We start from the raw sequence: 24,795 nt of genomic DNA on the forward strand, positions 1-24,795 counted from the left end.
AGCTGCAGATTTTGTAGATTAACGTTGTATAACACCTCATCTCATAGTATGTCTTTTGTTTGCAAATAGATTGCTCATTGCCAACTGCTTCCAAGAAAGAGATAGGGCTGCTCTACTATTCTGCTATTCTACTGTAGACCCAGGATGAATTCTCTAATCCTGGCAATGAAGTTTTGTGGACAAAGCATGGGAAACTGTGCTGCCCTAAAACTTAGGCATGTAAACACGCCTCCTTCCTGTCAAAACATGGGAAGATGAGCTCACCCCCCAGCACAATTCCATAATTAGGCTCCCCGATTTGCCCACTACTTCCTGTGGTTGGTGGAGAGATGCCAAAACTCTTCTTCACTCCTGCAGGAAAACAGAAAACAACACCCCTCCAATTGCCTCCCTCCAGCTCTCACCCCAGAGGCATAGCCCCAAGGCTTGGCTACCCGCATCCTACCACCTGCTAGGCCACTAATTGGTATGCATCAGCTATGAGCCCTCAAAAAGTGAGGATGGCTTAGGTCTCTGCTCCTCCACAGCCTCCCGATAATTGATAGTTAACTGTGGCTCCCTTTTAAGTATGAGTTCCGTTCTCCATATCTTCCCTTACTCCATCGCCAAGGTAGTGGTTACTCATGACTAACTGGAAAGCCTAGTTCCAGTGTTGCAGCTATTGCTCTGTACATTTTCAGAAGTCCCCTCTATAAAATGTCTTCGGTGTCCATTCACAAAAAAAACAAGAAATCAGTAAGTATGATTTCAGGATCAAAATCAAACAGTGACTAAAAAACAATACAGCTCGCTAACATTACCAAGTTCCAATAAAACAATTGCCAAGTGATTTTTCGCTTTCTCAACAAATCTAACTCGTCCTCAAAAGATAAAACATTCTCATTACTGAACACATTCTATAGACTCAGAAAGTAGTTTCAGGTATGTTAGGTTTTGAGTGCAGGCTATGGAACCTGACTGCCTGGGTCCCAACCCAGCAGAGCCTCTGTAATCTGAGGACAAGCTCCTTAATCTGTGTCTCGGTTTCCTCATCTGTAAAATGGGGACGATACTCCTACCTTGTTCATGGAATTTACAACACATGTAAAATTGTTTAGTCCAATAGCCAGCACAAACTTAATCCTCCAAAAATGCTGATGTTAGAGTAGGTAGTTAGGCAGATATGACTAGGGAAGGAGAGTGTCCCCCCACTCCAGGAATGTCAGGTGACCATCAACTGATGGTCTGGCAGTTGTTAAACTGTCTCTTTAAAATAATAATTGGTCACAGCTGGTGCCAGGGAAAGGCAGTCTCCTAAGAGACAGAAAGTCAGTGATCAGCAGCTTCCTGTTAAGATCTCAGGAGTTGGGTGATTGGGCTCAAGCACATGCACTAAGAGGCAAAATGGCAGAGTTTAACTGGTATATGACCTTCCTCTAGGACCTCTAGGAACACTGGAAAATAAGGGGAAAACGCCTCAAGTGAGCATGCACACAGTTTCAGTAAACACAGTGCACATGCAGCCCCTCCCAAGTGCCAGCAGGGCACTGTGCATGCAGACAGCCCACTCCAAGGGCAGAATCAGGGGAGAAGAGACACAAACCCTGGAACCACGTCAATGTATAAAACCCCAAGTCAAAGGCCAAAGAGTGCACCTGGATCTCTTAAGGCGCCTGCTTGGCCCTCTTCCAAGTGTATTTTACTTTCCTTTGTTCCTGTTCTAAAGCTTTTTAATAAACTCTCACTCCTGCTCAAAAACGTGTCTTGGTCTCTCACTCTGTCTTTTGCCCCTCAGACAAATTCTTTCTTTCGAGGAGGCAAAAATTGAGTTGATACAGACCGGTACAGATTCGCCACTGCTAACACTGGCTCCATCCCTATCTCTTCCATTGCTTACCTCCTAGGCACTGAAGGAAGAATAGCATAGCATCTTCCCAGGACAATGCAGAGGCTACAGTTAAAAAGAGGACACACATTGCTGAGCAAGCATGATGCCTAAAAGCCACATGGGACAGGACTCACAAACTGGACACCATAACAAATATATTTAGTGCAGATGATGAGAGGTACCAGAAACTCAGCTAAAAGACATTTGAGAGACAGAAAAAATGGTCAAAATATTAATTCTAAAATGCATAAAGAATACTTATATTCTACTTTTGAATCTGAAGGTTTCCATATTAAAAATAAAGACTGGTTGTAGGTCAATTAAAATAGGCAAACCAGGAGACAAATGAGCAAAGAATATTTACAGGCAACACTAAGAAAATGAAATGTTAATAGCTAATGAAGCAATTAAAGTTGTACAGCCTCAGTAGTAACAAAAAATGCAAATTACAATGCTGAGGCACATTTCACTTTTCAGTACTATAAAAATTCTGAAAATCTCCTAACATTAAGTGATAGTGTGGGAAAATGGCGAGTCATATGCTGATGGATAGTAAACCCCATACAGCCTTTGTGGAGAGCAATAAGGCAATATCAATATTTAAAATGTAAATGTCCATAGTCTAGAATTCTACTTCTAAGAATCTAAGAATGCTAATGCTAACATATATACACAAACATGTGTATGTGCACCAGTGTGTATGTTCATTACAGCAAGTTTGGTATGAGGGAAAAAATGGAACCAAGCCACAGCAAAATGAATGACAGCATCATGGCATTATGGTATATCTATATATTGGAACATTAGGCAATAATTTGTTAATGTACCATTAAGCAATAATTTTTAATGTACTGACATGAAAAATATAGATCCAATAATATATAGTGAATGCAATTAGTGCATTTACTAATTGCTTGCTAATTGCCAAGTACTCAGCATATATTTATTTCCACAGAATAACAGAAATAAGGGTTATTTAGGAGAATGGTGAGGACATGGACTCTGGAGTTAGACCGCCTGAACTCTAGAACCCGCTCCACCATATATTAGCTGTGGGACCTTGGGCATGGTACTTCAACTCCCTGTGCCTCAGCTTCCCCTCCTGTCACACAGTAATAACAGTACTTATATCGTGATGTAAGAGCAAAAATGGAGTTTATACACTTGAAGTACTTAATGTAATGCCTGGCAAATGATTAAGTGCTCCATAAAGGCTACCTGTTGTTGTAGCTGTTATTGTCATATTCATCTTTGCAGTATATGGTACAACTCTCTTCATTTTACATCACATAGGTGGCATCACATCTTTAAATCCCATCATTTTTATTTAAAAATATAAAGAGGCCGGGCGTGGTGGCTCACGCCTGCAATCCCAGCACTTTGGGAGGCTGAGGTGGGCGCGTCACGAGGTCAAGAGATGGAGACCATTCTGGCTAACACGGTGAAATCCCGTCTCTACTAAAAATACAAAAAATTAGCCGGGCGTAGTGGCGGGCGCCTGTAGTCCCAGCTACTCAGGAGGCTGAGGCTGAGGCAGGAGAATGGCGTGAACCCGGGAGATGGAGCTGGCAGGGAGCCGAGATCGCGCCACTGCCCTCTAACCTGGACCTGGATGACGGAGCGAGACTCCATCTCAAAATAAATAAATAAATACATTAAAAATAAATAAATAAATAAATAAATAAAAACATAAAGAGTTGCTATTTATTCAGTGACTACTATGAGCCAATGGCCATATATAAATTGACACACAGCTATTTTGGGAGAGCCGGGATCTGAACTTGCCCCCCCATGCTTCAATACCTCCATCCTATGCCCAAGACTACAGCGATTCTAAACACCCCTCTGGTGAGGATTTGTGAAGACTGAGTGCTCCCCACTTCTTAGGAGCAGTGGTGTGCTCTCTGCCAGGTGCAGGCTGAGCTTCGTGCTGGTCTCTGCACCCTGCCCCACACCAAACCCCCACCAGACTTCTCCCTGCAGCTCAAGTGGGCTCTCCACTGCCGCATCAGTACTCCTGGCCTGCAGCCCACCTGAGCATGGTCTCTCCTGCTCCTGGAACCAGCTGAGGCCAGGCCACATCTTCTCTCTGCTGCTCAAGGGTCAAGTATGTCTGTAGGTCAGACTGCTGTGCTCCCGACTACAAGCTCAAGGCTTGGTCACAACTCCTGACTCCCACAAGACCCATTTATATATCCTTATCACTTTGCATTTATTAGAATGAGGACTTCTGTGCAACATACATTAGTCAATTTTTCTGTAACCCTAGTTTAACTTACATGGAAAAAAATTAGCAATTCTTATACATAACTTTTTTCCTTCTTGACCATCAGTTGAAAATATTGGCAGCCAAGAGGAGAGATGCCCACTGCTGCTTCTCAGTGCTGATTCCTCGGCTCCACTTGAACATCTCTAGTGAGACCGTGCTGGGTTCCTCTTCCTCTGAACAGGTTCGTGAAGCCTGGCTGTAGACTGTCACACCTCTCTTACACAATCATTGTTCTCTCTTGCCAAGTTGTTTTATGCTGGTGTCACATTCCATTATGTCAGTTTTTTGGAGTGATGGATGTGAGTGAAGCCAATTAGAATTGGATATGTTGGCATTTCAGTTACTGAGAGTAACATGAGATTCAGTCAAGCTTTGGTCCCCTAAAAGTGTTCAAGCATATTTCCTGAGAATTTGAAATGCAAAACTTTGCTAAATGGACTTAAAATCAAAAAAAGACTCTGCTGTAAACCATGTAGTAGCCCAGAGTAACATCAGCTGTGAAAGACAATTCCTGTCTCCTTTGAGAAATACTGTTTCCATGACATGTGTTGGTAAAATACCAATGGATTTTCTTTAAGCTAGAAATATATTCTATAGATCTGTGTTTTCGCTGATTATATTCTCTGAAAAAGAGTGAATTTTGACCCATGCACATGAACATTTAAGGTAGGTGCAGAGTTCCAAATGCTTCTAAGAAAACTGCCCTTTCCAGTGGCCCAAACACTATCTCAGCATCATGTGGATTATATAACCAACGATCCGCCTTCCCCTAAGGCAGAATTTCCCAGATTCAACACTACTGACATTTTAAAACAGACAATTATTTGTTTGGCAGGGGGCTATCCTGCACTTAGTAGAACAGCATTCCTGGACTCGATCCACTAGATGCCAGTAGTACCACCCTGTCCCAGCTATAACAACCAAAAATGTGTTTAGATGTCTCCTAGGTGGCAAAATCATCCCTGGTCAAGAACCACTGCCCGAAGGGACCACTGGGACCAGTCCTGGCCTGCACAGTCCAACCTTCCCTGGACTTATCACACAGTCCCCTCCTCTCCACATGTCCCGTCAATCTGGCTTATCTCCTGCCCTTCTCCAACGCCTCAATCTTCGGCCTCTGTGCTCTGGGAACTCATGATCAGCCATCAGCAAAGTCCCATATAGTCTCAATCTCTTCATAGAATTTTCCTTTGACTTCCTTGCTCTAACAGCAAATCTAAGAATACTGTTCCCCATAGCCCTCACACATAACATGGTGGATTTTTCTCTCATACGCCACATATTCCCCTTTGCCAATTAAAGGTCATTTTCCCCCATCCTCCCTCTAGAAACCCAGACCCCTGGGACAGAGGTTGGCAAACTACAGCCTGTGGGCTACATCTGGCCTACCACCTGTTTTTATATGGCCTGTGAGCTAAGAGTGGTTTTCACATATTTAATGGTTGAAAAAAAATCAAAAGAATCATATTTCATGACATGTAAAATTCAAATCTCAGTGTCCATAAATAAAATGTCACTGGAATGCAGCCATGCTCATGCTGGTACCAGTGGCTGATGGCTGTTGACATGCTACAAAGGCAGAATTCAGTTGAGTAGTTGCAACAGAGACCGTCTGGTACTCCAAGTTTAACATATTACTTGGCCCTTGACAGAGAAAGTTTGCAGACCCTGCTGCTGAGGCATGTGGCACTAGTCTGGACCCTCCACTCCCTAACCAGTTGTCAATATCCACTATCTGCCAGGTCACTCTTCCATGTATATTAAAATATACACATGACTGAAAGCTGCATGGCACAACTGTTAACATTAGTGACTAAATGAAGTTCAAAATTACTTCTATAGTTCGGAATGTTGTGTGGAAATCAGCAGGATGAAACTGAAAGTTCACATGTTAAGTCCCATGCAGTGTTTGATATCAGAAAGACTGACACAGAGAGCAGGAAGCAGCCCTGTTTTTGTCAACAGAGGAAGAACCAGGATAAACAGAATAGTTCAAGGGCAGATGGGGTGCCTCAGGAAAGAGAGCACCCATGCCTGGAAGTGTACCCCATCTCTTGGGAACATGACAGAAAGGGCTCCTGCTTTGGGCTAAATTTTAAGAACTTTCTAGCATTAAGACTTTTTTCCCCTTCCAATGAAATTTGTAAATTTTAAGTGCAAAGATGAAACTCATTATGACACACACAGTCCCATAAAGATGCTTTTAGTTGACCAGTGACCAATACACTTGTACCTTATTGGGCAAATGCTCAGTGTGGAGTTCGATTTCTTAAGAAACCAAACCAAACAAAGCTGAGTTCAGGCTCTTATTAGTCTTCATTAGAATTAAAGCACATAGCTAGCTTAAGTCTACAGGGAGACTAAGCATTTCTCCTTTTCAAGTCTTTGAATTTTTGTATTTACCTCAAACAAAAAAAATACCTACAAGGTATGTAAATCAAATTGTCTCTCTAATCATCTCGCTTGAGGAATATGTTTAGGAGTGGTTGGCTAGGATGTAGTTGCCTGGGAAAGAGTCTGCATACTTTGGACATTGAGAGCCCAGGGCCCAACCCTTGGTCATAGCCCTTAGTCCTGTGATTTGGAATAGGCACTTAGCCCCATCTGTTTTCTCATTTGTACAATGAGAATAATAAAATCTGTCCTGTCTGAATCTTATAGAGGATGATCGTGAGAGTTAAATTCAAATGATACAAAAGGGCCATCTGAGTGGAGACTGCCCTATATTTTTTTAGAGCAACATGAACCCCTTTCTAAAACATATTTCTCCCTTCTTTACAAAAGTTGGCATCACTTGGGTCACTGAGTTATAAAATCTAGCCCCAAATCCTTCATATGTGGCATCTGCAGGCATGTTGCTACAAGCTAGCATTAGGTGCAGTCAGGGCGTTTGCAGAGATGAAGAGCAATGTGCATCTATGTACATGAGGCAGCTTCTGTGTCTTTCAAAGTATGCAGGGGACAGAACATAACGAGCCACTTGACTCTGAGGTAGTTTTGAGGCACAGATGTTGAGCAGGTGACTAAGCTATGCAGGAAGAAATCATTTCCCATTCTGCATTTCACCACCCCTTCCCACTATCTCACTCCTGGCTCATCAAAATCATGCCATCACTTTGGGGCCACAGGCAAAACCCCTCCAACAGGCTTCATAAAAGAAGTCACTTCATAATCATCAATCTAGATAGACAAAACGTCACCTGTCCTTACCAGCTGCAAAGTATATTTTGCTCGAATGCCACTAAATTAATGCTGAAGTAATAATTCCAGTAAAATGAAATTCCAAAAAGAATGAAGGAAACAGCATTCAGAGTGGCATCTCTGGCCTCCTGTTTTAGATCCTACCGAGCCCAGCACTTCAAGACTGTGAACCGCACCCAGGATGGTCCACTTCCATATCATCATCCTTACCAGCCTATTGCAAAGCATTGTTGTCTGAACTCACAACACAGGAATCCTCAAAAAGTGTAACAGCAAGAAACAGACAAGGAACAAACATGACGGAGCAGGAGAACACCAAGTACTACTGACAAGGTCCACCTAGCTCCTGCCCTCAGCATCTTGGGTGGTTTTATAAATAGGCTTTTTTCCAGATGATTGTGTACAATTTCCTCAACTCTCTTCACATTAACTTCTCAAGCCAGCCGGAAGAGAGCGTCAAGGGCTTTTTCTTTGAGAACTGGCTGAGTTTCTTTAAGATTCTAGATCACAAGATGCAATGCTCATGGTAAAGATTGTTGTTCCTTAATATGTTTAAAAGTTTAGGTCTTCTTTTCACTAAAATAGAGCTTGTTTTACACAGACTCTCAAACATAAAAGCCTGTAGAGAGAGGGCATCTGGGGTTACGAGGTAGAAGAGGGGTGTCAACATGGACCATGGTTGCACATCTATCTCAGACCAATGCCTTCCTCCTCCTCTTGGGATAACAGGCATCTGAAGGCATGGCCTGGGTCCTGCTCAAATGATTCCATGGGTATCAGATTGTTTGGGGCACCTCTTGGTGCTGGTGGGGTATTCCCTTAGAGATGGAGAGGAGGGGTATATCTTGATCACTCTTTCTTAAGGTCATCTAACTTATTCTGAGTGATTTTCTTCTTCATAATGTAGCCTGGTGACCTAAATTTGACTCCGAGGAGGATCTCTATGGCGGGGGAGGATGATCCAGCCAAGTGATACGAGCACTTTCTGCTTCCAGACTATCGGCAGCAGGATGGGAATGTGTCAGTCAGCCCCTGTGGATTTGGCTGGCAGGGACTGGACCCTGAAGTCCCTCATCCCAGTGACCTCAGAGCATTCATTTGGGAAGATACAACTGGATCCAGACGCTGGAGCAGGCAGGCCAGCCTTTTGTTGTACGTCTATACTATAGAGCCACTCTGGGTCTGGCAGATTTTGTCAAATTTTATACTTTAAATACATGTAATACCTCACAGGATTGCCAATCGTTCCATTTTCTTCTATCTTACCGTTCTCATTCTTCCTCTCAGCCCAAAGGTGAGGCGCATAGGGACAGAGATCATACCTTTCTATTTATATATCTTCATGGCTTCGAGTAGTCCTGGCCTCTAACGTACACTCAATAAAAATGTTTCAGACTAAATGATGAAATTAGTATGTACTGAAATATACAGAGACGGCTATTTGGAAACTCCTATGGGTTTTTTTCTGTTTAACTAAAAGCAATCCAGAGATATCCCTGTAATGTCAGGAGTATTGGGAGACTCTTCCAAACTCACATTGCTACAGTGGCATACCATTTATTTCTAGGCCAAAGTTTTGTGTTTGAAGTCTTTTCCATTTGACAAAACACAGCTTTTTTGAACAGATATTAACTGAGATAGTAAATAATACTTTTTAAAAACAGCTGAAAAACAGTTCCTGGGATTAATCAGATCAAGTCTGTGAAAGTTGCCAGGGGCCACCCTGTGTGGGAAATCCCCTGAGATGTTTGGCTGGTGGTTTAATGGTTGAGAAGAGGTAGACAGCGATGCTGGGGTCGGGGTTGGTGGGGGACAAACTGGCCAGCGGGGAAGGGAGAGTGGCAGGCACCTGTGGGCTCTCTTTTGGATGGCATCCTTGCACCCCTCTCCACTGCCAAGTTAATGCTTACTTTTCACGCAGATCTCGCACTTGGCTGGGCTTGAAGCTGGGAGCTGACTGGGAGCAGGGACTGGTAGGGGCCGACAGGGTGCTCTTGATGTTCTGCACTGAGTGCCTGCGGCTCCTTCTGCGGTCCAGGCCCCGGTGCTCGCCCCCGCCACTGGAACACACGCTGGCCCTCCTCCGGTCCCGGCACCCACTGGGGGGTGGCTCCGCGGTCTCATCACCATCCTCGTGCCTGAGCGCCACCTGGAAAAGCAGAGCATGCCCAGTGCAGGTCAGGCTTGGTATCCTTTCACAGACCTCGGGTGTGACTCCTTTTCAGGATTGCCCTAATAGGGATTTTTAACTCTGCCTTCCCAAACTGTACACCTCGGCTTCCCTGCCATGTCTTCACAACCACACATGTCCAAGCCAAACTGGAGTTGCCTGGAAGGCACTGGAAGATGCCTGCCACTGTGAGTTCTTCCCATCACAGACATGAAAGGGGCAGCCAATATGACCAGTGAGTCTGAGAAATATTTTTGTAATCGGATGGGATCTAACTAACTCTGTACCCCAGCATTTCCATTTCCCGGGCCTTCATCTCTCCTTGCCCACGCTTGTCTCTTTTCTGTTCCATGAGCCTGAATCCCTCCTGAAGCCTAGTGGTGGTTGGTTCACAATCAGTCTTGAGCTCGCTTTCCCAAAGAGGTGCTCAGAAGTAGCCAGAGCCACAAGATCCAGGTGAATGGGAACTGGCCTCACCCATAAATCTTTCTAAGAGGACTAGTGCAAGATCAGGTACTGTTTAAATTCAAAATCTTGGCTGACAGCTGCTATACTATCAGGCTATCTAAGTAGCCTGGGTCAGGATTTGGGGTGGAGCCTATAGTTTTACCAGAAGCTTGCACACACAAGTCACAAAGACACACAACAGAAAAAGACAACTCCTAGAATAAAGATTTGTTTTAAAGTTTCCTAAGAGTTATGCATATTTGTGCAGAAAAATAACTGTCTTGCACTTTGCCACTCCGGCTTACATAGGGGAAACGTGAGCCAACTGGCTCATGGTACTCTTTCTTACCCTTTGCCTTTCTCCAAGGGATATTTTTAGCTCTGTGTCTACGTGGTGCCCTCTGCAGAAGATCAGCTTTTCCATCTCTTAATCTCACTCTGTCCTGGATCTTACTCCATGGCTTTCTCACCTCACATTAAAACTGCCCTTCTGAATAACTCTCCTCCACCTCTTGTCTAGCATGCAGCTCTGCTCCTTATCCGTGATCACTCTTCCTAGCCACGGACTCTATCTCTGGCCTCTAATTTTCATGCCTATGCCTATATTCTCTAAAACCGGACGGTAGAAACAATACAAGTTTTGGTGTCAACTAGACCTTGGTGTGCATTCTGGCTGTGCCACTAATGAACCAGGTATGCCCTGTTATAAATTACTTGCACCCTCTCTGGCTCACCAAATGAAGGTAATAGAATTGCCCTTGCAGGTTTGTGATGAGAATCACTTATGTAAAGGTAACTTGTGTAAAGCATCTAGGGTAGGGCCTTCTCTGTGGTACGCAATGAATATGACTGCCTCCCCCTACCCATGCTCTCACAAGAAGTGACCCGATATGCCCATCAATTCCCTAATCACACAGAACTGGTGGGTTGGGCCACCTCACAGCCCAGATGGGCCAGGCTCAACTCAGTCCAGCAATCTCTCTGACTTGGCAACCATGGAATCACACAGTTCCAAGTCCCCAAGTATGCAAGTTCTCCAGCCTTATGGGTGGGTGTTCTTAGTCACATTTCACAACTCAGTCCTTCCATGTGAGAGAATGGACAATATAAAGACTCAGATAGCTAACCATAGTATATGGCTTTAACATCACCTATCTGCAGAAAACCTGGCTATTGCAAAATCAGTTGCCCTCATGTGAGCTTGGCTGAGGCAAGGCCAGGTTAGCCACTGTCATCTCAGTTCACAGGGACATATCAGCACCTGAGATACACAAACTGTTTACCAGGAGTGTATCCACCCTTATCTGCCCTACCCTGTTTCCACCAGCTCAAGCTTTCACAAAATCTCTTCTGTCTACATGCCAGATAGATCTTATAACAAACTCTTATACGTGAAGATAATTTAACAAACTTTTGACTGTTTTATTCCCCTAGAATTCACCGAACATAATTTTGGGAGGTTTGAGGCAAGAATTGATAAAAGTTAATCTAAAGCTCTATCTTTACAAAATCTCATTGGGAATTCTTTTCCTAGGAGTCTCCTTCTGCACTGTAACCGCAAGAACTAAAAAGAAATTAAGCGTTTAGTTAAGCACGTATGTCATCTCAACTTTAAAACTTTAAATGACATTCTGTGGGGAAAAGTTTGAGAACAACCACATACCTAACAAAGGACAGCATTTTTAAGTGTTTCTAGCCAACGTTTTTTTCATTTCTCTATATAAAAATTCTAGACCATTTGAACTTATTCTGACCTGATGTGTTGATTCTGCTTCTTATTAAGCACACATTTGGAATGATAAGATTAGGGGCTAAAGTAGAGTTCAGATATTTCTAATTCCTTGTCTAACCTCAGAGATCCAAGGATCAAGTAACGTTCTACTCACAAGTCCTTTCAGAGAGGCACACAGTGAGCATGAAGTGAAATCCACTTTAACTGCCCTTTGTCAACGAAGGTAGAGATCACCAGAAAGTTTGAAGGACAAGAAAAATTATCAAGGCAACACCATAACATGCAATGCAGTTAGGGCTTTCCGAAGTTCAGATAATTGACAAAACACCAAGCTACTTAGAAGAGTGCATGGAGGGAGCAAATGGGCCACAGAATCTTGGTAGAACCAAGGCTAGCCCTTATGCTTGGCAGTCATGGACAACGTAACAAGAAATTGGAGGCTGCTGTTCACTCACGGTTTTGTTTTTATAATAAGAATTCTAGAGTCACCAAAGCCCAGTGATGACAGGAAGAGAGACTTTGTTTACACACGCAAGGCTACGGTGGCATTTCCAAATGCTTTCGGTTCTAGTGAGTGCTACTGCTTAGAGTCAGGAACACTGGGAGCTAGAAAACACCTAGAGAGTACAGCTTTTAACCCAAGGCTTATTCAGGATCTGTGATAAGAGTCAGACCTAATCAAATACAGTGCAATGAGTAACCTCTGTGGGAACACAAAGTAAGATAGAGCCAGTCCTGAAAGACCTCTAACGCTGTCCCAAGTGATGGAGTGATTCATTTGTTGGACCTCTCATCAAATACCTCTAACTCTTTTAATTAAATGTAGAATGCTGTTTGTAAACTAAAAACTTGGGCAAGGAGCAAGTAGGGTCCAGAATCCAGCCCTGACGACTTACACATCCCCAAGTAATCAAGAAAGCAGTTAGGGGCAACTTAAGGTGACATCTATAACCACTTCTACCAGTCTTTGAGGCCACTGAATGATCTGAACATTCTTAAGAAATGTTTTCTTTTTATTTATTGTAGTAAAAACATTCAACATGAGATCTATTCTTTTATCAGATTCTAAGTGTACGATACAATATTGTTAACTAGAGGGATGATGTGGTATAGCACATTTCTACAACTTATTCATCTTGCATTACAAAAACTTTACACTTGCTGATAGGCAACTCTCCTTTACCCCCTCTCCTTAGCCCCTGCTAATGGCCATCTTACTCTCTGCTTCTGTGAGTCTACTTTAGATACCTCATATAAGTGAAAACATACAGTATTTGTCCTTCTGTGACTGGCCCATTTCACTTAGCAAAATGTCCTCCAAGTTCATCCAAGTTGTAGGAAATGTCAAGATTTCCTTCTTAATACTGAATAATATTCCATTGCATGTATATACTACATTTTCTTTATTGATTCATCCATCATTAGACATTTCAGTTGGTTCCACACCTTGGCTATTGTGACTAGTGCTGCAACAAACATGGGAGTACCAATATCTCTCCAAAATCCTGATTTCAATTCTTTTTGATGAATATCCAGAAGCGGGATTGCTGGATCATATGGTAGTTCCGTTTTTAATGCTTGAACAGTTTTTTTTTTAAACTTTGTACTGTGGAAATTCTCAAACATACACAAAATATAGAGAAGAATACAGACTGTGATGTGCTCATCCCCCATGAAAGTTCAACAGTGTGGCCTGCTTTGGCCAATGGAACATCCACAAACATGATGTACACAGAAGCTTGAAAAGTGTTTATGCATTGGGACTTGCCTTTTTGAAATGCTGCTATCATGGGAAGAAATGTGGGCTAGGCTGTTGAAGACACACGATCCAGCCAATAGCCAGTACCAAATGCCAGGCCAAGTAGATAAACTAAGGTCATCTTACACCACTCAGCTCACTCAAATCACTAGATAACTGCAGCTGAGTGAAAACTTCCCAGTTGAATAAGGCTCAAATTCCTAACCCACAGAATCATGAGCAGGGATTGTTGTTTTACACCACTAAGTTCTGGGGTGTTCTGTTATGCAGCAAGAGATAACTGATACATACTTTCAATCACCTCTGACAAGGAAGAATCTTCAGAGACTGGACCTATTAATTTCTCTGAACAGTAATAGTTATTTCTTGTCCTCTCCAGTCTTCAGCCTTAAGATGCCTGACCCCTTACAGGGACATATTTTCAGAACCCAAAGTTAGAACACATAATCTGACAAAATATTTTCTTTTTCATTTTGTCCATTTATGTATGTGAAAAATCATATGAAGCTATAAAAATTCAAATGAATTTAATTAAACATGGATCAAATCACCTTTCGGAAATGGAGTTCAATTACATGAAATTGGGCCTGGTTCCAGCAAGTCCAAGACACAATAGCCACCAGATGTCCTTCTCTATTAGGAAGAATTCTAGAAGCCTAACCAAACTCTCTGCAATTGCTTGAGAACATTCAGTCTTTTGTGAAAAAAAAAAATATTGGTTCTGCTTATAGGCTTTGTTGCTGCCCTTGCATATAGTGATGTTGGTTGTCTTTTGGCAGTGAATATATTTTTTAGATGCATTAACTTTCAGAAAGAAATAAAAATCCCAACTCTGCCAGCTATCTAAAGGGTTCAGTTGTCACAGCTTGAGTTATTAGGCAGGGCATCTACCCCTTAAAGTGACTGCTTTCCAACTGAATAGCATCCTTCCTTCATTCAACTCAGCACCTGATAGACACTATCATGAAATGTGTGACATTTGAAGGAGACCTTCATTCAAGCACCTACTGAACTTCTACTGTGGGCAGCTGTGCTGCTGGGCCTTGGGGCTAGACAGAGGTATAAGACATATGGCTTAGAGTAGCTCAAAGGGAAACAGGTCGCACGTCCTGAGGAGTGTTAAATCAGAGGTATGGACACAAGGCAGTACCCTCTCATCAGTTATGAATGGCAGTAGGGGCACAAGCAGCAGGAGTCCCTTTCATCTTGCCAAGGAGCCTTAGGGAAAGAGATGACATCTGAAGTGACTGCAGCAGGAGGAGTAGGAGTTTGATAACTTGAGAATAGGAAGGAAAAACACTCCAGACAAAGAAATGGAATGGATAAAGGAAAGTTTCCCAAAGAACCTGACTTTCATGTTCAAAAACAGGAGAAGTTGAGTGTGGTTGAAACTTCAGACACATCTTGGGAATGGTGGAGACGAGGCCACAGAGGCATGAAGGCCTCGGAGTATGGAGGGCCCTTGTACCAACTCAAGGAATTTTGGTTTCATCTTGCTGGTCATGAAAAGCTCAGTCATTCATTCATTCGTTTTCTTAAAGGGGAGAACAGCATAATGAGATTTGACTTTCAGGAGGATCACCTTGCTTGCAGCTGGTGGGAGTTTGGAATGGGGAGATGGCCCTCATGGGATCTCAATGTCCCCAGGCTCTGAACACGTTGCTGTCCAGGCCCCACCCCGGCAGTCACCCAGCCTCCTTTCAACCCCTGACACCTGCCATGCTTGACCTCCTCCAATGCTCTCCCTCATTCACTGTCTTTCGTCAGGCCATCATCTCAGACAGGCCTTCCTCCCTTGCTGCTGCCTCACTTTCTGGCCCGCACCTCATACCATCTCTTTTCTTCATAGACATGTTTGCAATCTCAGATCCTCTGCTTATGAACGTTCTTGATCACTGTCTGCACCTCATTAGAGTATGTGTCCCCTCAGGGCAGTGGTCTTGTCTGATGTGCTGGGTCACCAGGGCTAGAATAGTGCCTGGCACACAGCAGATACTCAATGAACTTTTGTTGAATAAACAAAGTAATAGACAAGCAAATGAATAGGAAGATCGTGCAATACTTCAGGCAAGAAACGACGAGGGCCAGAGCTAAGGAACTGATCACAGGAATGGAGAAAAAGCACAGTTTTCAGCAATCAAACTCCTAAATATGGGGACACAGCAAAGAGAAAGGAGTCCAGTATAGCTCTGGGCTTGTAACTTGGGAAACACCACTGGCTGCAGAGGTGGAGACATGAAGAGTCCGTTCAGAATTTTTGTTTTTGTTGTGGAAGGAAAATAAAGGGTTCATTTGGGGCTGGTTGCATTTCATGTGTGGTTTTCAGGTCGTCATGTCAGATCTAGTCAGAGCTTCCTTGGCACGTTCTAAGTCCTCTGCACCATCCTCTCCTAGGGGAATCGGCTACCTACTTGCCTTAGACTAAAGAATGGAGGTTCTTTGGGGGCAGGTACAGATCTTTTATCTCTGTATTTAGACCCCTAGCAGAATATGTCACATATAGTGGTCTCCAAGTACATGAATGAAATACAAGATGGCAAGCAGGCATAGAAAAAGGAAGGTAGAGAGGCAGCCAGCCATGGGCCCCACAAGAAAGCATGGAGTCAAGATAGTGATGAGCCCCCAAGGCTGCTGACTTCACTGGGATGAATATAGGAAGACAACACAGACAGAGAGGAGGTCTGATAAGGACACGTCAACACTGAAAGGGAGGTGTGAGAAACAGAGGATCCAGGGAGGACACTAAGGGGGAGCAATCAGAGAGACACCCCGGAGACATCTGGACACACAGCAACAAGGCACAATGTGCAGGAGTGGTCAGGAATTCTTTTATGATGCTAGTATAACAGTGATGCTCAAACTGACAAACACAGCATACAACAAAGGAAGAGGAAGGGGAGGTGGCAGGGATGGGGTGCAGAGGAGCTAGCTGCTACACACCAATCTTACTTATGAATACTAATGCAAACATTTTCAATAAATTAATACCAACCAGAATTCCAACAGCACCTTTTTAAAAAGAACACATCACTGGCCAGGCGCGGTGGCTCACGCCTGTAATCCCAGCACTTTGGGAGTGAGGTAGGCAGATCACCTGAGGTTGGGAGTTCCAGACCAGCCTGACCAACATGGAGAAACCCTGTCTGTACTAAAAATACAAAATTAGCCGGGCATGGTAGCGCATGCCTGGAATCCCAGCTACTCGGGAGGCTAAGGCAAGAGAATCGCTTGAACCCGGGAAGCGCAGGTTGCAGTGAGCCGAGATCGCGCCATTGCACTCCAGCCTGGGCAACAGTGAAACTCCGTCTCAAAAAATAAAATAAAATAAAATAAAAAAATAAATCATTACCAAATGGATTGTATTACAGGAATGCAATGATGGTTAAAAGATGAAAAGAAATCAATTACTCAACTGAAAAATCCAAAAAAACAACAAGGTAAACTCAAAGAAAATAAAAGGAATTTATAAAGATAACAGCAAAACATTGGGTTACAAAACAGAAAAGCAGTGCAATTCATATAAAAATTAGAATTATTGCTTGAAAAAAATCAACAAAATAGACAAACCATTGGTTAATCTGGAGGGGAAAAGAAGGAGAAGTCACAAACACACAAACTAAGAATAACAAAAGGGAGATTACTAAAAGAGAGGAAATTTAAAATATTCATAACAGACTAATAAAAATTCCTTTACTAAGGAATTTTAAAATCCAGATGAAATGGATAATTTCCTAGAAAATGTAATTTAGCAGAATTGATCCTGTAACAATAGGAAGTTTAAACAGACCAGTTTCTGCAGAAAAAAATAAAGTTACCAAAAATCTTCCCTCACTGTCCTCACCACACACACATATATATTTAACATCACAGGCCCACGTAATTTCCCAAGAGAATTCTAATAAGCCATCAAAGACCAGAATATGAAATGTCACTTAAACATTTCCAGGGCTTAGAGAAAGAAGAAAAACTTCTAAATATTTTGATGAAGCATGAATAAAACTGATACCTAAACATCTTAACTACTGCATGCGCACGTGTGCGCGCGCACACACACACACACATACACACAAAGGGAAGTACAAGAACTCTCGCAGTAGCATTGTTTGTCAAGGCAACAAAAATATAAACCATCTAACATCTGTTCAGAGCAGAGCAGATAAATAAATTGTGATACATTCATCAGCAGCGAAAATGAACAAACTGTTACCCACATATCAACACGGAACATGTCTCAAAACTGTTGAGCAAAAGGGCATATTCTAGAAAGAGTCAAAAGATACGATTCTGTTTATAAAATGTTTGAAAACAGACAAAATTCAATAATACATTGTTTAGGGGCAGACTGAGAAGAAGGAGCTAAAGCATCTGGCTGATGATGCTTTCACTCATCTTACAAGAAAGATGTTTCTGGGGAAAGAACACAAGCATGTGAGGACCTGCCTCACCTACCATAAATGCGAATTAACAAACTACCTAACAAATAGACTAAAGATAATTGCTGAGAGTGCTTATTTCTGGAATACCCTTAGCAGGATGTCCCTGGCTATGGATTACGTACTGTAAGTAAACCCAGAATTATGGATTTGTGAGCCATGACTCTCTGGGGCATGAAGTAGAGATGTTTCCTAACTAAATGCTCCTTTCTGGGTGAGATGACCTTGTGAACCCCACTTAGAGACTTTGTCTGTTGTTCCGGGTCAGAAAGCACATGTCTGAATCATGAAGAAAGGACCTGGGGAGTCACAAGGGATGTACCAGACCTCTCTCTGATCCATCTGCACCTCTATTGGCTGTATTCTTGAAATTATTAGTACAGCCAGATAACTGGGAAAGATCTCTGATTGTCCAATTCTAATTTAGTAAAATGATGCTTTGTTAGCTCACAGAATAAGTGGTTTTCAGATTAAATTATTTTTAAGGAAAGCAAGAGAATACTGGGGGTAAGAACAGTAGGATGACAATAAAGGGGCTGTCAGGACACTTCTGAGTTGTAATGTTTTAGTTCTTAAAGCTAGTACATGGTATTTGTTTTATTGCTCTTTAAATGACACAAATATGCTTCATTTGTGAATGATATACACTTGATGCTCAAATATTAAGCACATGTAATTCAACAAAAGAAAGAGGGTGAACATAGGATAATGTCTTAAAAGTTTCACATGAAGGGAAAGAAGGTGATGAGGAGGTGGCTAAGAGGCGTGTAGGCTGGAGAGAAAATGTGTCCTGAAGCAGAGGATAGTTTTTAGATTCCTAGAGTTGGTATCAAGGTTATTCTTCAATACTCTCTCCCAGTTGGTTCACTGATGGGCAATTCACCTGCATCATGCTGGCTTCTGAATATACAGTGACCCTATGGAATCCAAATCTGTGGTCATCTGAGCCCCTGGTTGAACAGAATCTAACAGATGGGAGGTTCTGATCGTGGTGGTGAGGGGGCTAAGGGAAGGAAATATCTGTGCTGTCAAAAGTCCACCTTCTACCTTTATTTAAGCCAACTCTGTTGAGCTCTCTTCCTCTTCCATCTTTAGTATTCTTACCTTATTCTCCATCCTATATCTTAGGAGCCATGAGAACATACTCCTTCATCACCTGCTGGCCTCCCAGGGCCTCAGGTCAGTAACAATGAAAAACTGAGGGAGTGAGGTAGGGCTGGAAGAGAAGATGCCCAGAGCAGGGCACAAAGAGCTGGCCAGCGGGTGGCTGTGGGCAGCTTCAGGTGCTGCCAGCAAATATGTTGGGCCCAGTTGCCTCTCTACCAAGATCATATAAAGATAATTCTGTTCTATTCCTCAACTTGTCACTTATTATGACAGTAACTTATAGGAAATAGTGAGTTATACATCAGTCTCCCCATTTCTATCTAGTGAAGACCATAAGAAAACAGAAAATATCTTCCCTAGAGCTCTAGCTGTGCAGAAAAATTTGTGAATGAATATCTTCCTCATAACAGCATTTGTAATTGTGAAAACCTTGAAAATAATCTAAATCTGAAAAAATAGGGACTAGTTATATGTATTAAGGTATACACACAGATAGAATATTGTACTCCTAAAATACTGAATTCTTAAACATGTAATGTCAAGGGAAAATGTTTCCAACATGTTTGCTAATAAGATTCAATACGCAACACTGTACATAGACTACTACGTCCCTCATCATGAACGCACACCCACATATACAAAAAAGACTAGAAGAATAGACCAAAATGTTAAAAATGGTTAGTAATAAAATCATGGGGGATTTTTTTTTCTTTTACGCTTTTTCGTATACCAAAAATGCTTTCTGTTATTCCAAATTTTCATCAATGAGTACATATTACAGGTGGAAAAATGAAATATTTTAAAAATGTATTACTATTAATAAGACTGATCAGTTAAGTCAGAAGTGGAAAAATACAACCCATAGAATGGGAGAAAATATTTTCAAATTATGTATCTGATAAGGATCCAGTATCCAGAATATAGAAATAATTCCTAAAACTCAACAATAAAAAAAACAAGGCTGGGCGCGGTGGTTCACGCCTTTAATCCCAACACTTTGGGAGGCCAAGGCAGGTGGATCACCTGAGGTCGGGAGTTCGATACCAGCCTGACCAACATGGAGAAACCCCATCTCTACTAAAAATGCAAAATTAGCTGGGCGTGGTGGTGCATGCCTGCAATGCCAGCTACCCAGGAGGCTGAGGCAGGGGAATTGCTTGAACCTGGAAGGCGCAGGTTGCAGTGAGCCGAGATTGCACCATCACACTCCAGTCTCAGCAACAAGAGAAAAACTCCGTCTCAAAAAAAAAAAAAAATCAATTAAAAAATGAGCAAAGGGTCGGAATAAATATTTCTCCACAGAAACTATACAAACAGCCAATATGCACTTAGAAAGAGGCTAAACATCATCAGTCTTAAGGGAAATGCAAGTCAAAACCATAGTAAGATACCACTTCACACCTACAAGCTGGTTATAATAAAAATGGTGGACAATAATAAGTGTTGACAAAGGTGTGGAGTAATTGGAATCCTTAAAATGGGATAGCCACTTTAGAAACCAATCCAGCAATTCCTCAATCAGTTAGAGATAGTTACCATATGACCAGCAATTTCACTTCTAGGTATAAACCCAAGAGAACTGAAAACGTATGTACACAAACTTCAATTCAAAACAAATGTTCAGAACAGCATTATTCATAATAGCCAAAAGGTAGAAATAACTCAAGTATTCACTAACTGATAAATGGATAAACAAAATATGGTATATCCATATAATAGAATACTGTCAGCACAACTAGGAACAAAGTAGTGATTCTGCCAACGTGGGTGAACCTTGAAAACACGCTAAGTGAAAGCTGGCCACAAAGACCACATTTTGTATGGATCCATTTGTATGAAACATCCAAAACAGGTAAATCCAGAGAGAGAGAAAGTAGATTACTGGTTTGGGGCCATGGGGGACAGGGAAGAATGTGAAGTGTCTGCTAATGGGTGTGGGGGTTTCTTTTGGAGTGACAAAAGCAGTCTGAAATATGATAGTAGTGATGATTGTACACCATCTTGTGTATATGCTAAACACATACACACTACGTGTGAATATGCTAAAAACTATTAAATTGTACACTTTAAAATGGAGAATTTTGTGGAATGTGAAGGATGGCTGGAGGGCAAAAAACAAAAAAACAAAAAAAACAACCGAGGTTGGGCACAGTGGCTCATGCCTGTAATCCCAGCACTTTGGGAAGCCGAGGCAAGTAGATCACTTGAGGTCAGTAGTTCAAGACCAATCTGGCCAATATGGTGAAACCTTGTCTCTACTAAAATATAAAAATTAGCCGGGCATGATGGTGGATGCTGGTAATCCCAGCTACTCAGAAGGCTGAGGCAGGAGAATCACTTGAACCCAGGAGGCAGAGGTTGCAGTGAGCTGAGATCACACCACTGCACTCCAGCCTGGGCAGCAGAGAGAGACTCCGTCTCAACAAACAAACAACCAGAGGTGGAAGGTTATATAGGGCCCAAAGGCTCTTGCAATGACAGACACACAGAATGCCACTGATGGAACGTCCTCAGGGATTGCCTGGGTCACTGTATTCTTTGAGTGAATTTGGGCCTAGAGGTATTCACTTTCCTGGTTGAGGTTATACCACCCAAGAGAAAACACATCTTCAGATCTGCCCCTAACTGGCCATGGCAGGACACTGGGATGATGAGGATCAGCAAGCAAGAGTGTCATTTCAACACTCTCACAGTTAAGTACTTTTAATACCATGGGGGTATTTGACCTAAAATTAACCCACAGGAAACAGTCTGAACTCAAGTCAACAGGGTCCAAAGCCCTGATGTGTAGTCCAAAGCAGAATCGGCATCATGGGTGAGTGACCCGTGCAGTTGCATGAGCAGAGCAGAGAGGTACGACATGCATGTCTGCCATTCCTTGCTGCTCATGTGCACAGATTCTGGTAGACTCGCGATAGGCAGGAGTTCCACGGGACTGGAAGTGAGTATAAGGTAAGTATGTTACACCTACAACTGGGGAGGCAGGGGCACTGACAGCCCTGGGGGCCATGCTTCCCTTCAAGACGGATTTGAGTGCAGACAGAAGACAACCCATGGAGCCTCTCATATTCTTTCTTACCCTGTTACCTTCCCATGTTAGACAACAACTTATGCTGAAATGACAACATAAAAGCAAGGAAAAGACAGGGCAGCTCCTAGATCCTTTTTCTTTCAGCCCTTTCTTACTCTTCAGTAAGTTGCAGGCAGAGTGTTGGTAGAATGCACACACCTCAGGAAGTGACGTAAAAACAGTGCAGTCAGTTTCGTACTGTTTCTGCTGTTCTGGTAAGAACAAAATACACGTGCATGTGGGAGCTACAAAATATGATTTAGGTCACTTGGCTGATTCTGCCTACAAGTTAAAGGCTCCTATATTTGCATTCGAAACTGACACTTCATAATATAAAGATGAATGGTAAAATTCAGGGTAATAATTTTAAATTTTAATTTTTCTTTCCTTATGACATTACGTACCAAATTAGAAAATCACCACAAGGTGGGAGAAACCACAGAAGAAAGTGAAGAGTTGTTTTAGTATCTTTAACAGCACTTTTGCTCCAGTGTTCCATAAATGGTCCTTCATTTCCATTTTGCATTGGTTCCTACAAATCATGTATCTGGCCCTGCCTGAAGTTCCGTCTCCCTCAGGTGTAAGCAGCACGATTTCTGTCTCTGTTTCTTTCTCTCCCTGTCTCCTTGAGTGAAGGTGCTGCTGACAGACGGCATGTTCTTTAAAGGAAAAGAGCTAACCAATTTCCCCTATATCAAGGGTTCTTGAGCATGAATACACATCAGACTCTCCTGGAAGGCTTGTCATAACACGGTCTGCTGGGCCCTCAGAGTTTCTGATTCAGCAGGTCTGGGGTGAAGCCTGTGATCCTGAATTTCTAATAAGCTGGTGGTGCTCATATGCTACACACGTGGTCTAAAGTAGGCGCCATCTCAGCCTTTGACAATTGCCAAAGCTCTACGATACCTTATAAAAGGCATGGTCTGGTACCTCATAAATGTTGAGTTGCTCCACTAAGTCCAGGTCAGTCCCTTTCTTGTTCAAGTGCCTCTGGGACACAGCAGCAATGCCCAGCTCCTCCAGGCAGTCCACGACATCGTAGAAGGTGTCTTGGTCTGGCAGTCCTGATAATGTCTGGAAGAAGAGAAGAACCAGCTACAGACACACCATAGAAGACTGCCTTGAGGCTCTCAAGGCATTTTCCAATGCCTAATCCAGGCATATTGTTATAATCATGGCCACTAATCAATCCAGATAGATGACAAATTTATTTGAGCAAAAGCCTCTTCAGTGTGGCAGGAAGAATGAACCCCAATATTCTCCCCTCTGATGTACATGTGCTACATAATCTCCTCGGCTTGAGTGTGGGCTGGGCACTCCCATGAGAGGGGGGCACTCCCATGATTAGGTTACATTAGGTGGCAAAGGTGAGGGGATTTTGCAGATGTAATGAAGGTGCAAAATCAGTTGATTTTCAGTTAATTGAAGAGGTGACTCTCCTAGGTGATAATCAAGTAGGCCCTTTAAAAGAAGGCTTAGCTCTTCTCTGAGCTCTGGACTGGAAAGAGATTATCCCACTGGCCTCGGGGCAGCAGCAACAGCCACAACTTTCACAGAAGCAAGGAAATGAATTCTGCCAACTACATAGACCTGGAAGAGGACCCCAAGCCTCAGATGAGACTCCAGCCCTGGGCAACACCTCGGCTGCAGCCTTGTGAGACCCTGGGTAGAGGACCTACTAAGGCCATGGTTGGACTTCCTGCCCCGTGGAAGCTGTGAGATGATACATGGGTGTTGTTTGAAGTGGCTAAGTTTGCGGCAATTTGTTACACGGCAATAGAAAACTAACGTACTTTGTAATTACAAACTCCTGTTAAGATCCATACACCAACAACTAGAGTTTTAACAACTTCATTTTATTAAATTGTATTTAAATTCAACAGGGCCTCCCCGTGGTCTATGAAATTTAGAAAAGCATGAGAAATTTCAAGGCAGCATAAGAGTCAAAAAGAGAATCCAAGAAAGAAAAAGCTGACTTCTCTTTGAATTCTACCTCTCTTAAGAGAAGGAGGGTATCTGAGACAAGGCCCTGGCTCAGAGCTGGAAGGAGCCTGAGATTTACTGCAAGCCCCTTATCTCATATAGGAGGCAGAGAAGGATAAACACCTGAGGCAACAGGAAGTGACTGAAGACACTGGGATAAAACCCTGGGCTCAGAGCTGCCATTCCAGTCTCAGCCTTTAGTCCCTACTTACTTCACTATCTCTGCATTTCTAAGAACAAGACATACATTCCAAAATTATTCTAAAAATGATAACTTGCCTAGGAAGGAATAAGACCAACACTTCTGTAAAGACCATTTCATAGCACCAGCTTCTCTAACACTTCTATCTTGGGGCTATCAATGTTGGAAAGAAGGCCTCTATTCACAACTCGAATAATGGCTTTTTCCTATTTAAGCTAAAGAGGGCACAAGTTACTGCTATTGAGATAAAACTAATGAAAACCAACTGTGATGTGATAGCCTAATTATTCAAGGCCCCAGTAAGGACACAAGGCAGGAGGCTGTGAATCTGAAGCCATCATAAATAGGTGTTCACACTTGGGCTGCCATGTATGACAGCACACACCAGTGTCTACAGGCACCAGGCCAACCACATCTCAATGACAGGTAATAACGGTCATCAGGGCTGCCCTCTGCTTCCAACATTGATTAAAAACTTGCACATCATTCAAAGAATCCTATCATCCTTTGCTTTTAGTGAAAACTCTAGAACTTATTAAAAGATGAGAGGGAAAT

At 42.6% G+C, this 24,795-nt stretch overlaps 1 protein-coding gene across 8 annotated transcripts in view; it reads right to left on the reverse strand.

The window, feature by feature from the left end:
- Positions 1-24,795, reverse strand: part of LOC105499060 (formin homology 2 domain containing 3) — a 497,377-nt gene that overhangs the window by 156,169 nt on the left and 316,413 nt on the right. For all 8 annotated transcript variants that reach the window (XM_011771498.3, XM_011771497.3, XM_071085772.1 and 5 more), the window contains 2 exons: positions 22,986-23,129; positions 9,248-9,486 (listed from right to left, as the gene is read on the reverse strand). In XM_011771498.3, the coding sequence (XP_011769800.2) occupies positions 9,248-9,486; positions 22,986-23,129 (383 nt within the window). The remainder of the gene's footprint in view (positions 1-9,247; positions 9,487-22,985; positions 23,130-24,795) is intronic.

Source organism: Macaca nemestrina, chromosome 19 (genome assembly GCF_043159975.1).
Source record: "Macaca nemestrina isolate mMacNem1 chromosome 19, mMacNem.hap1, whole genome shotgun sequence".
Lineage (NCBI taxonomy): Eukaryota > Metazoa > Chordata > Mammalia > Primates > Cercopithecidae > Macaca > Macaca nemestrina.